This window comes from Rhinopithecus roxellana, chromosome 20 (genome assembly GCF_007565055.1).
Source record: "Rhinopithecus roxellana isolate Shanxi Qingling chromosome 20, ASM756505v1, whole genome shotgun sequence".
Classification (NCBI taxonomy): Eukaryota; Metazoa; Chordata; class Mammalia; order Primates; family Cercopithecidae; genus Rhinopithecus; species Rhinopithecus roxellana.
In genome coordinates, this window is record NC_044568.1 from 78,768,592 (window position 1) to 78,781,538 (window position 12,947).

Here is a 12,947-nt window from a genome sequence, read left to right on the forward strand (position 1 = left end):
CAATTACCTCCCATGGGGTCCTTCCCATGGTATGTGGGGATTATGGAAAGTACAATTCAGCAAGAGATTTGGGTGGAGACACAGCTAAACCATATTAGGTGTAGAGGCCAAAACCTCATAGAGGCTATGGGCCAGCCCCGTGGCTTCCTTAAGCCTCAGTTTCCTCACCTGTGTAGAACAGTCTTTTCAGGGTCTGTGGGGGTACATGGGATACTTCCTACAAAGTTCTTACAATAGGACCTGGCTCAATTTTATAAAAATGAAGCTCTTGGCTGGGTGTGGTGGCTCATGCCTGTAATCCCAGCACTTTGGGAGGCTGAGGCGGGCAGATCACGAGGTCAGGAGTTTGAGACTAGCCTGGCCAATATGACGAAACCCCATCTCTACTAAAAACTATAAAAATTAGCCAGCCATGTGGCGTGTACCTGTAGTCCCAGCTACTCAGGAGGCTGAGGCAGGAGAATCACTTGAACCCAGGAGGCGGAGGTTGCAGTGAGCTGAGATCGCGCCACTGCACTCCAGCCTGGGTGACAGAGTAAGACTCTGTCTCAAAAAAAAAGAAAAAAAAAAAAAATCAAGCTCTTGGTGAATACTCTGAATACCCGGTACTGCAGGAGGCCCTGAGAATTCAAAGTCTCTCTCAAGAACCAACCTTGACTTTAAGGATTGCCTGATTTAGGATTTGTGGACTTTGCTGACTGGGGACATCCAATTTTTAGGGAGAAATTCCTGGGAATTTTATTTCAAAGATGTGCACAAAGATTTAGCTTTTACAGGTGGATCACGAGGTCAGGAGATTGAGACCATCCTGGCTAACATGGTGAAACCCCGTCTCTACTAAAAAAATAACAAAAAATTAGCCGGACGTGGTGGCGGGCGCCTGTAGTCCCAGCTACTCGGGAGGCTGAGGCAGGAGAATAGCGTGAACCTGGGAGGCGGAGCTTGCAGTGAGCTGGGATCGTGCCACTGCACTCCAGCCTGGGCGACAGAGGGAGACTCCGTCTCAAAAAAAAAAAAAAATGTGATAAGACAAATCGAGTATTATGCAGTAATTCAAGAGGAAGCAGATGGATATTTGCTGATACTGAAAGATGTTCATTATTAAGTGAAAACAATATACAAAACACTATTTATATATCAGTAATAGGCCCCGCGTGGTGGTTCACACCTGTAATCCCAGCACCTTGGGAGGCCAAGGAGGGGAGGATTGCGTGATCCCAGGAGTCCAAGACCACCTTGGGCAACATGGTAAGACCTTGTCTCTACAAAAAACACAAAAATTAGCTGGACGTGGTGGTGCATGCCTGTAGTCCCAGTTACTCAGGAGGCTGAGGTGGGAGAATCACCTATGCCTGGCAGGTGAACGCTGTAGTGAGCTGTCACTGTGCCACTGCACTCCATCCTGGGTAACAGAGACCCTGTCTCAAAACACACACACACACACACACACACTTTAAAACCTGGAGGCTAATATACCTCAAAATTAACAGTGGATATCTATAAGCGGCTTTTACAATATTTTCTTATTCTACATTTTTCCCTATTTTTTTACAATAAATGTGCATTTCTTTTGTGAAAATAGCAATATATTTTATTAACCTTAAAATTATTTGATGCTATTAAAATATAAATACAAAAATAATAAAATAAAGGGCAAGTTTGCCAGCTCCCCCCGCCTCCCTCCCCAGCCTTATCTCCTGACTGGATTATTGATCACTCCCAATAAACACGGACTCTTAATTCGTTTCAGTATTTACTAACTTCAGAACAAGGCCATGTAAAGATGAATAATCATACTCTGCAGGTGATCTGCATGCACGCCAAATTTTGAGATGCGTTGAAAGAGGAAGTTCTTTACCTCTCTGCCTTCCATTATTTATTCTCATTTAACCCATTTCCTCCATTCATTCCTGAGAGCGTTTATTTCCTTTTATCTACGCATGCGCACTCCTGGCTGCTGGAGAAGGCCGGTTCGCCCGGCGGTCCCGCCTTCTGACGTCGACCATTGGCCGGCTCTGCCAGCACGCTCCTGATTGGTGGTTGCGGGCCGGGCCCCGCTGCTTCTCAAAGTTGGCGGGAAGGCGGCGGCGAGACGGAATGGCGGCGACTGCGGGCTCGTTCTCAGGCGGCCCCGCGGGGGTGCGGCTGCCTAGGTCGCCACCACTCAAGGTGCTGGCGGAGCAGCTGCGGCGCGACGCGGAGGGCGGCCCGGGCGCGTGGCGGCTGTCGCGAGCGGCGGCGGGCCGCGGGCCGCTGGACCTGGCGGCCGTGTGGATGCAGGGCAGGGTAGTGATGGCGGACCGCGGCGAGGCGCGGCTGCGGGACCCGAGCGGGGACTTCTCGGTCCGCGGCCTGGAGCGGGTGCCGCGCGGGCGGCCCTGCCTAGTCCCAGGTAATGCCCGAGCCTCACCGGGCGTCCTCTTCCCTGCTGTCCGCCGAGAGGTTCTGAGGCCAGAGTCTATCCGGGTCTTGACACTCGACGGGGGCGGGGGCGGGGCGTATCTGCCCCTCCTCCGGGCCTCTGCCCCTGCGGGTCCCCGCTTGGGTACCCTTGCTGCGGTCCCTCCTCGGTGAAGTTGATCTGATGATAAGCAGTCCCTTCAACAAATACAGATTCCTGGGACTCTTCCACCTCTAGTGGGAATCTTCTGGGGAGGGACCCAGGCACCTGCATTTGTCACAAGCCCTCTCCCCCAGTTGATTTCCTTGTTCGCCATCAAGTTTTGGGAAAGACTGTCCTGGGAAACTTCTGCTCATCTTTAACGTCTCAATTCAAATGTACCTTGGCTGCAGCTTACTCGTGTTTGCCTCTTTTCTTTTCTTTTCTTTTTTTTTTTTTTGAGACGGAGTCTCACTCTGTCTCCCAGGCTGGGGTGCAGTGGCACGACCTCGGCTCACTGCAGCCTCTACCTCCCATATTCAAGCGATTCTCATGCCTCAGCCTTCCGAGTAGCTGGGATTACAGGCATGTGCCACCACACCCGGCTAATTTTGTATTTTTTAGCAGAGACTGGGTTTTGCCATGTTCACCAGGCTGGTCTCAAACTCCTGGCCTCAAGTGATCTGCCCACCTTGGCCTCCCAAAGTGCTGGGATTACAGACGTGAGCCGCTCTGCACTGCCTGCTACTTCTCTTAAACCATTGATGCTCAAGCTTGAGCGTGCATCAGTCTCTCCTGGAGGGCTTCCTAAAGCTGGGATGGCTGGGGCTCCACCCTTAGGGTTTCTGAGTCATGAGGTTCAGGTGGGGCTGGAATTTTGCATTTCTAACCAGCTCCCAGGTGATGCTGATGCTGCTGGTCTGGGGACCATACTTTCGACTTATTAAATGTTTAATTTATTTGAGATAGGGGACTCACTGTTGCCCAGGCTGGACTTGAGTTCAAGCAATTCTCCTGCATCAGCCTCCTTGGGTAGCTGGGACTACAGGCCTGCACCACCATGCCTGGTGTTTGGGGGCCATACTTTGAGAATCACTGGGCCAGACCAAGCTACTGGAGGGCTAGAGCTGTGTGGTCCTGACAACGGTATCCTCAGCATCTGGCCCAGTGCCTGACACGTAAGTGCTCCAAGAACCAGTTGTCTTGAGTGACAGGCAGTGGGCATCCATCTCACTTGTTCCCTGGGATGTCAATTGAGCACGTGTTGTACATCAGCCCCCCATGTGCAGTGCTGGGCTGCAGCTGAGACCCAGATAAAGTCTGCTGGGAGACAGGCGGTGAGCAAATGTCCCAGAGGATCACTGACCCCTGGGGAGCCGTGAGGATGTGCAAGGTGCTGAGTGGCCCAGGGAGGCTTCTAGAGGATGTGAGGTCTAAGCTGAGGAGGTCTGAGGATCCATGGACCTTCCCTCACCTCGGCTCCCTCCCCTGGGAAATCAGGGCAAGATCACTTCATTCCTAAGGGCCCTTCCTGCTCAGTCTTGGAGTCTAACTAGAGATAAGTCAGTGGTCTGGTCTGAGCTGCTTTGGTCTGGGACAGGCTTAGGTCGAATTTTTGGCTCCACTCCTTCCCAGCTGAGCTGCCTGGAGCACTTCTGTTAACTTTTCTGGACTTGTACTATTTTGTAAAAGGGAGTGAATCATTCCTGCCTGTTGTGTAGATTCAGTAAGTAAACAACTGCCTTAACACTGCACCTGGCTCATAGTGAAGGTGCAAAACATTGGGACCTGTTTACTGCCACATGCTCCTGTTCCCTCCCCCAACCGACTTACCCTTCAGCTTTCCCTCTCTTCCTGCCCTCAGCCCCAGCGTTGGTCTAGGATAGGGTCAGCAAACTACAGGCCTCCTCTTTTCACGTGTCCTGCGAACTGAAAATGCTGTTAAATGTTTTATTTATTACTATTATTATTTTTGAGACAGAGTGTCACTCTGTCTCTCTGGCTGGAGTGCAGTGATGCAATCATGGCTCACTGCAACCTCCACCTCCTGGGTTCAGGCAATTCTTGTGCCTCAGCCTCCTGAGTAGATGGGATTACAGGCGTGCACCACCACACCCGGCTAATTGTTGTAGTTCTAGTAGAGATGGGGTTTCACCATGTTGGCCAGACTGGTTGGTCTCGAGCTCCTGGCCTCCCAAAGTGCTGGGACTACAGGCATGAGCCACTGCGCCTGGTGGGATTTCACATTTTTAAATGGTTGAAAAAAAAATCATGACGTGAAAAGCATATTACATTCAAGCATCAGTGTTCATAAGTAAAGTTTTATTGGAATACATTGGTAATTTACAGAATGTCTTGGGCCTCTGTCCCACTACAGCTAGAGTTGAGTATTTGGGACAGAGACCCTGTGGTGGGAGAAGCACAAAATATTTACTATCTGGCCCTTTACAGAAAAAGTTTGACAACCCTTGGCCTTAGCCTTGGCCCAGCATGTAACCCATGCTGCTTGGTGTGTTGATTTGCAGGTGAAGCCCCTTGCAGGCAGGCTGGGGCAGTCTCCTGTCTGGTCTCAGCCCTGGCATAAGCCTGGCATCTAGTAAATACTTCAGTGTTTGAACCAATGGGCATTGGTGAACCTGTCTGACATACCCATTGGCCTGAATGCCAGCTGGCAGGGGCCCTGTCATATCCTCTTGTTAATTAATACCGAGTCTAGCTTGACAAAGTTGAGTCACTGCCATTAGGCAGGGAGGTAGGGAGGTAATCGGGCCACTAAAACACAAAGTAACATTGCAGGCAAGAGTGAGGTGGTGCAGAGGAGGAACAGCTGATCCAGGCTTGAGGGCTCAGGGAACGCCTCCTGGAAGAGGCAGCCCGGAAGGATGCATTGGAGCTATCTATAAGGACCAACTCTCCTGGGTTGCCTGGGACTGAGAGCGTCCTGGGATGTGGGACTTGCAGTGTTAAAACTGAGACAGTTGGGCACCCTCTGTCAGTGTGCAGTGGCAGGAGATTGTGCAGCTGTATGGAGCAGCCTGTGCAAAGGCTTGGAGGGCATAGAGCCCCGTGCCTTTGGGGAGCCTGAGGCAGCGGTGGAAGGTAGGATAGAGCCTCAGTGGCTGTCTGGAAGGATATGCCTGCTTCAAGATGGCCTTGAACTCTGCTCACCTCACTGCTGCTGCTCTAGTGCTGTTCCTCTACCACCTCTTCCTCTGGAACATCCAGGAGTTTGTTTACATAAACCTAAGGTGCTGAAGAGGCGAGTTGAATGAGAAGCTCTTCCTGCCCTCAGGCTGCTGTCTGTCTGCAGGAGAATCGGAGAAACCATGCTTACCTAGATGGTGCTTGGATCAACTGAGTTCTGGAGGCAGGAGGTGGATTCAAGAATGTTGACTGCAGCATTGGGGTGGGGATGGTTTCGAAGAGGAGGAAGCTGGCAGGAGATGGGCCGTAGCCATTGGAATGGTCAGGGCAACCACGGGGTGGGGATGTGGGAAGGAGAGGGAGAGACAGTGGAGAGCTGCTTTGGAGTGTGAGAGGGTGTGGGTAGAACCTACAGGGCCAGTTTGTCCCATCGCGTGCCTTTGAGCTCATCTGACTGGCTGTGTGTGCCTTCCTAGTAGAGCTCCTGTTCCCCTCTCCTGGTTGGAATGCCCTTGGGCTTGTTCTTCTTTTCCTGGGCCGTTAGTCGTTCTACTTCTATGGGTTCCAACCCTACCAGCGCTTTAGGTCTATTCAGAGGGGATGGCAAGTGCATTTTCAGAACCAGTCTGTCACGGAGGGACCCAGTGGAATGTGAGGAGGAGTTCTGACATACCTGAGCACATCCTGCCTGGGGTTGAACAGCGGAATCAGGGGTCAGCTTGCCTGGCTTCCTTCAGTCAAAGCCCCAGGCCCCAACGTACAGTGCAATGAAAGCAGCCTTACAGGGGCAGGCAGCGGGACTGGCACCCGGCCTGTCTTTCCTGCAGTGTTTGGAGTTTTCTTTTACACAATCGGGTTTTGTGTGGTTGAGACTGGCCAAGTTTTGCTTTCAAGGAGAGTCACTTCCCCAAGGGAATGGGAAGAGAGTCACGGTTAATATGTCATTAGATCATCCCGGTGGCAGCCGGCCCTGGTGTGGATTTGCTTGTATGTGCTGGAGGAGGTGGCAGGGATACATTCCAGCAGTTGGAACAATGGGGCGGGGGGCTGCCTGCCCAGCCTTTTCGGCAACGTGGAGGGAAAATTGGATTTGCTTGGTCAGAGGGTGTCTGCAGAAAGAGGATGTGACCTGTGCACAGAAACCAGTCACATACCCTGTAGCATTGAGCAAGGAACGGGATTAGAGGAAAGCTAAGGTTTTCTGCTCCTACCTCAGAGCAGGCTAATTATAGCTCACTCTGACGGGAGCGTTGCCTCCATTCTTTGGGCATGATTACATTTTACATGACAGTTTTGTTTGGCCTAGTGAAATCAGAAACAAAGAAGATGGCCGGGTTCGGTGGCTCATGCCTGTTAATCTCAGCACTTTGGGAAACCAAGGTGGGTGGATCATCTGAGGTCAGGAGTTCAAGACCAGCTTGACCAACATGTGAAACCCTGTCTCCACTAAAAATGAAAAAGTTAGCTAGGTGTGGGGGCAGGCATTTATAATCCTGGCTACTCAGGAGGCACAAGAATCGCTTAAACTAGGAGGCGGAGGTTGCAATGAGCAACCTCCTGAGATTGTACCACTGCACTCCAGCCTGGGCGACAGAGCAAGACTCTGTCTCAAAGGAAAAAAAAGAACATTACTATGGGCTTTTCTTCTTTTTCTAGGAAAGTATGTGATGGTGATGGGAGTGGTTCAGGCCTGCAGCCCTGAGCCCTGCCTGCAGGCCGTGAAGATGACAGACCTTTCTGATAATCCCATTCATGAAAGTATGTGGGAACTGGAAGTGGAAGATTTACACAAGAATATTCCTTAGATAATGTTGGAACTGTCATTAAAAACAACCAAAATCCTGAAACTGTTTAGAAGCTTATAATGATGTGGATTTCATGGACATTTTTCAATGCATATTTTTCAAAAGTTTCTCAGAAAGCCTTGCTTTGGTTGTCCAAGGAGTCCGGATGTAGGAATGTTTAAGTCCTGGGATACTTCAGTGACACAGCCTCTGCCGCCCCTTGCTTTGCCTGTGTTCGCTGATGAAAAGCAGATGGCTTGTGTTTCTTTTTCCTTCCTGGTTTGTGTGTGTTAATTCTCTCTCTCTCTCTCTCAGACACAGAAGTCTCATGTTGCATTTTCCAAATTTTATGAGTGATGATACTTTTTCCATTTCTGCTGCATCGCTGTTTTACAATGCAAAATTTAAGCTTGGTTATTGCCCGTGGTGATTAAAGTGTGGTTATGGGCAGGAAGACAGACTGTGTGAAAAAGGAATGACATCAGGGCTCCTCATCTTCATTAGCAACTACCATAACCAGTTTGCAAGTCAAATGGCGTATTTCCTAACAGCAGGCACGGTGGCCCCTGAAAGACAACAGCTCCCTTTCTGCTTCGGACACCACTCAAACGTTTAGACACGGCTCTATCCATTTTCCTAGCTCGAGAAGGTGATACCTTCTTCTATCACTCAGAGATGTTGAGACGTTTTCAGAATTTCTTATTGAAATGAAAAACATCAAGATAAAGGACGCCTTTCAGGCATTAGCTAAACTTCTGCTGCATAACTTTGGGTGAGACATGGTGAGCCTCCTGGTTTAGAGTTCTTTTGTCTTTTTGTATGGAATGACTTTTTGCTGTGATTGTTTTGAATGTTGGGTTTCTGCTGTCTGCTTAGTACCCATGCCTGAATTTTCTGAGACTGTAAATATCAAGGGAGTTAGATTATGTTATGACATGATTGTAGACTTTCATCTGGATTATTGATATTCTACCTCTAATAAATTGTTTAATAAGCTGTATGGATTTTTTTTTTAATAGACTTAAAAAAAAACAGTTTTAGGTTTTCAGGAAAATGGAGGAGAAACTACAGCATTCCCATATACTCCACACTCACACCCCACTCCCAGTTTTTCCAGCTGTGAACATCTTTTATTAGGATGGTACATTTGATAAACCAACATTACATTGTTATTAGCTGAAGTCTAGTTTACATTAGGCTTCATTCCTTCTCTTATACATTCTGTGGATTTTGCCAAATGCATAGTAACATGTATCCACCATTACAGTATCATCCAGAACAGTTTCACTGCCCTAAAAATCCTCTGGGTTCCCCTTATTCACCCCTCCGCTGCAACCCTGACAATCACTGATCTTTCTTTTCAGTTTTGCCTTTGCCAGAATATCACATAGTTGGATCATACAGTAAGTAATTTTTTCAGACTGGCTTCTTTCATTTACTATGCATACAAGATTCTTCCATATCTTTTTTTTTTTTTTTTCTTTTTTAAGACAGTCTCACTCTTGCCCAGGCTAGAGTGCAAGGGCACAATCACAGCTCACCACAGCCTCAACCTCTCAGGCTCAGGTGATGCTCCCATCTCAGCCTCTCAGGTAGCAGGACTACAGGTACGTGTCACCATGCCTGGTTAATTTTTTTTTTTTTTTGAGATGGAGTCTCGCTCTGTCACCCAGGCTGGAGTGCAGTGGCGCGATCTCACCTCCCTGTAAGCTCCGCCTCCTGAGTTCAAGCGATTCTCCTGCCTCAACCTCCGAGTAGCTGGGACTAGAGGCCATCATGCCCGGCTAATTTTTTGTATTTTTAGTAGAGATGGGGTTTCACCATGTTAGCCAGGATGGTCTCAATCTCCTGACCTTGTGATCCGCCTGCCTCGGCCTCCCAAAGTGCTGGGATTACAGGCATGAGCCACAGTGCCTGGGCCATGCCTGGTTAATTTTTTGTGTGTTTTTTGTAGAGAGAGGGTTTTGCCATGTTGCCCAGGCTGGTCTCAAACTCCTGGGCTCAAGCAGTCTTCCTCCCTCAGCTTCCCAAAGTGCTGGGATTACAGGTGTGAACTACTGTGTCTGAGATCCTCCAGGTCTTTTTGCAGCTTGTTAGCGCTTTCTTTTTTTCTTTCTTTTTTTTTTTTTTTTAAATAAATGCCCATGCTTATTACAAGATGGAAACATGAATAATTCCTTAGGGACTCTTTTTTTGAGACAGAGTCTAACCCTGTCACCCAGGCTGGAGTGCAGTGGTGTGATCTCTGCTCACTACAACCTCTGCCTCCCAGGTTCAAGCTATTCTCCTGCCTCAGCCTCCTGAGTAGCTGGGATTACAGATGTGTTCCACCATGCCCAGCTAATTTATTTATTGAGTTTTTTATTTTTGTTTGTTTAAGAGGGGGCCTTGCCCTGTCACCCAGGCTGGCATACAGTGGTGCAATCATGGCTCCGGCCTCAACCTCCCAAGCTTAAGCAATCCTCACACCTCAGCCTCCTGAGTAGCTGGGACTACAGGCATGAATTCCTGGGCTCAAGCTATCCTCTCGCCTTAGCCTCCCAAAGTGCTGGGATTACAGGCATGAGCCACCATGCCCGGCCAGCTCATTTCTTTTTATCACTGAATAATATTCCATTGTATGGATGCACCATAGTTTTATCTAATCCACCTATTGAAGGACATCTTACTTGACTCCAATCTTTGGTAACTACGAATAGAGCTGCTGTAAACATTCATGCCCAGGTTTTGTGTGGGTGTAAGTTTTCATTTACTGGGGTAAATGCCTGGGAGTGCAGTTGCTGGGCCATATGGTAAACCTATGGTTAGCGTTGTAGAAACTGCCAGACTGCTTTTGCATGCTCACCAGCAATGAAGGGGAGTCGCTGTTCCACATCCTCTCCAGCACTGAGTGTTGTCAGTGTCTTGGGAGTGCTGTGCTTTTCAACTATTTTCTTTTTAGAGCGGGGTACATTGCAAAGTGTGCATCGTTTTTGTTGCCCACATGAAGCTTGTTTTGAACTGTTTTATGTTCACAGTTTGGGATTTTCAGGCAATATTGCTGAGCTTTAACAGGCGCTTTGCAGTCCTGTGAACCTGAATTTGAGCCCTTCATCTGCCACTGACCTTGCTGCTCATAGGTGACTATGAGCAAGGTACCTAACTTCTCCGTTCTTTAGTTTCTTTAGCTGTAAAATGCAGATTATGCCCAGCTCATAGCACTGGTGTGAGGAATAAATGATACGTGTAGATCACTTTTATATGGTATGTGACACTTAGTGGGCACCAAATCATTATTGCTGGAAGGATCGGTACGTTCTTACGTTCTTGCTTGTCTACACACACAAACACACACACACACACACACACAGATTGCAAAGATAGTACAAAGAGTTCCCATATACCTGTACCCAGCTACACCTATTACTAACATGTTAGTACAGTGCATTTGTTAAAATTAATGAACAAATATTGAGATGTTATTAACCCAAGTCTGTACTTCATTCAGATTTCTTTGGGGTTTTCCTAATGTCCTTTCCCATTCCAGGGTCCCATCCGGGACACCACATTCCATTTTGTCATCATGTCTCCCTAGGCTCTGTCCCTGGCTGGGTCACTCAATCAGTTGCTTTTAATTGCATTTAAATTTAATTTTGGTGCACACAATGAGATCTCTGTTACAGAATTCTTAGGTTAAAACTTAGTCACAATGGCTGGGTGCAGTGGCTCACGTCTGTAATCACAACACTTTGAGAGGTCGAGGGAGGCTGATCACCGGAGGCCAGGTGTTCGAGACCAGCTTGGGCAACATAGTGAGTCCTCCATCTCTACTAAAAATACAAAAAAATTTGCCAGGCATGGTGACATGCACCTGTAATCCCAGCTACTCTGGAGGCTGAAGCATGAGAATCTCTTGAACCTGGGAGGCGGGGGTTCAGTGAACCAGATCGTGCCACTGCACTCCACTCTGGACAACAGAGCCAGACTCTCAAAAAAAAAAAAAAAAAAAACAAACAAAACAAAAAACAAACCTTATTTACAAATTATTATGGGACACTCAGTAGTAGCCCCTGAGCTAGATGTGTGGTACACTCCCAAGGCATTAACCTGAAGTCTGCCCTACTGTGGCGAGACCTGCTTCTGTGCTAGAAAACAGACTGAAGCTGCCGAAAACCACCTGTACCATATCCTGCCCCATTTGTCCTCACCCAGCGTCTGGTAAATAATGTCCATTGAAAAATGCTGGTTGAGCTGACATGGTGGCTTAAGCGATAATGCATCTCAGGAGTGTGCTAGGGGGTGGAGGTAGGAAAAGGAAGGCACTGTGTGTTTTTTCTGACAGTCCCCTCAAAACTGCTGGTGGCTTGGTGCTGGAAGGCTGTCGCCTCAGCATGTTAGCTGAGCTGTGGTTTCTCTGAATGTTAATAACTTTCACTGTTTCGGCTTGAGTTTCCTCCTTGACATCACCAAATGAAAACATATGTCAGAGGTTTTGGGTTTCTGGTGCCAAATCCAAGTTGGTTTATCAGCCATCGCTCCCCGCCAGACAATGGAGGCTGTGTGCTGGGGTGGAGCCGCTTCCCCTTTGACATTGGCTCTTTTCTAAGAACCGAAAATAAGCCACCGAGGCTGTGACTTCACTTTTCTTGGAACTGCTTTACATTACCCCCAAAATGGAGAAAACCCTCATTTAGCAGCTTTTGGATTGCCAAGTTCTCTAATTCTTTCTGTTGCATATTCTTGTAATGCTCAAGTTTTACTGACAAATTCTTCTGCATCAGGTGAAGCAGGAAGGGGAAGGAAGGACCATGTGTGAAGTAACTGAGTGCTTTCTTGCCTGGCCTGTGGGTGTGTGGTTTCATGGTTGAGGAGAAAAAGCACCTGGAAGACACACTGTGTGTGGAATGCCTTCCAGTTTCAAGGGTGACAACCCTGCGATCTGCAGGTCAGCAGATGGCCTTGGGCTGGCGTTGCTGAACATCAGGCTACAGCCAAAACTTACAGAGCAGCCGCCTGCAGCAAGAATAAGGAGAAAAACCCATTTTCAGTCATAATGACCTACATTTAGTAGATATTTTGGAGCCTGTGCGAAAGGACATCTTCAAGGGGCCTCTGCCTCCTTGCGATAAGGGAGACAGTGATGTTAGTCAAACCTGGGGTCCAGTCCTGGTCCTGCCCGTTCCTGTCTGACTTTGGCCTTGGAAGTCAGTCTGTGAAGCGGAGACACCTCTTCCTTCAAAGGGTGGTAGCTGGTAAGTTCCTGGGAACGGAATTAGGTTTCCCCTCCTGAGAGTGGATCTCTGTAGACAGGCACACACGTTGTTCTGAAATCATCTCTTGCTATCTGTCCCTGTTGGAGGCGCTTCCAGTGACATCGTGATTGTGTCCTATTTATCTCAGTATCCCTGCCCAGCATGGGGTCTTAAGTAACATACATGGGGGGTGGGTCAGTGTTAGGACTGGCTGGGTTTTAGGCTGGAAGACAGGAAATATACAAGCAAAGGCACAGTGTCTTAAATTTATCCTTGGCCCACAGCAGTTTTCAGATGAAAGGAACCCCCTGCTTAGGAGGGCCTTTTGAATGGCCGCCCTGTGTAGTTTATAGCAGGCCCAAGGGTGCTGGCTTGACTGTTGGGGAGTGCTGTTTAAGTACAGAGGAA

General features: G+C 48.4%; 1 protein-coding gene and 1 long non-coding RNA gene across 2 annotated transcripts; one reads left to right on the forward strand and one right to left on the reverse strand.

The window, feature by feature from the left end:
- Nucleotides 1-2,077: 2,077 nt before the first annotated feature.
- Nucleotides 2,078-8,306, forward strand: RMI2 (RecQ mediated genome instability 2). Its single transcript, XM_010370226.2, has 2 exons — nt 2,078-2,392; nt 7,181-8,306. Exons 1-2 carry the CDS (start codon nt 2,098-2,100, stop codon nt 7,327-7,329), a joined length of 444 nt encoding a protein of 147 aa, XP_010368528.2. The 5' UTR covers nt 2,078-2,097; the 3' UTR covers nt 7,330-8,306.
- On the reverse strand, nt 4,688-5,868 carry LOC104667704. The gene is made up of 2 exons (XR_748715.2): nt 5,715-5,868; nt 4,688-5,631 (listed from the first exon to the last, which is right to left on the reverse strand). It is a non-coding gene; the product is annotated as an uncharacterized LOC104667704 (long non-coding RNA).
- Nucleotides 8,307-12,947: the final 4,641 nt, after the last annotated feature.

Excerpts from the sequence above, each read along its gene's own strand:
- RMI2 (XM_010370226.2), top strand. The coding sequence starts at position 2,098 with ATGGCGGCGACTGCGGGCTCGTTCTCAGGCGGCCCCGCGGGGGTGCGG. Across the intron at positions 2,393-7,180 it reads GCGGCCCTGCCTAGTCCCAG|GAAAGTATGTGATGGTGATG; the intron begins GTAATGCCCGAG and ends TTCTTTTTCTAG.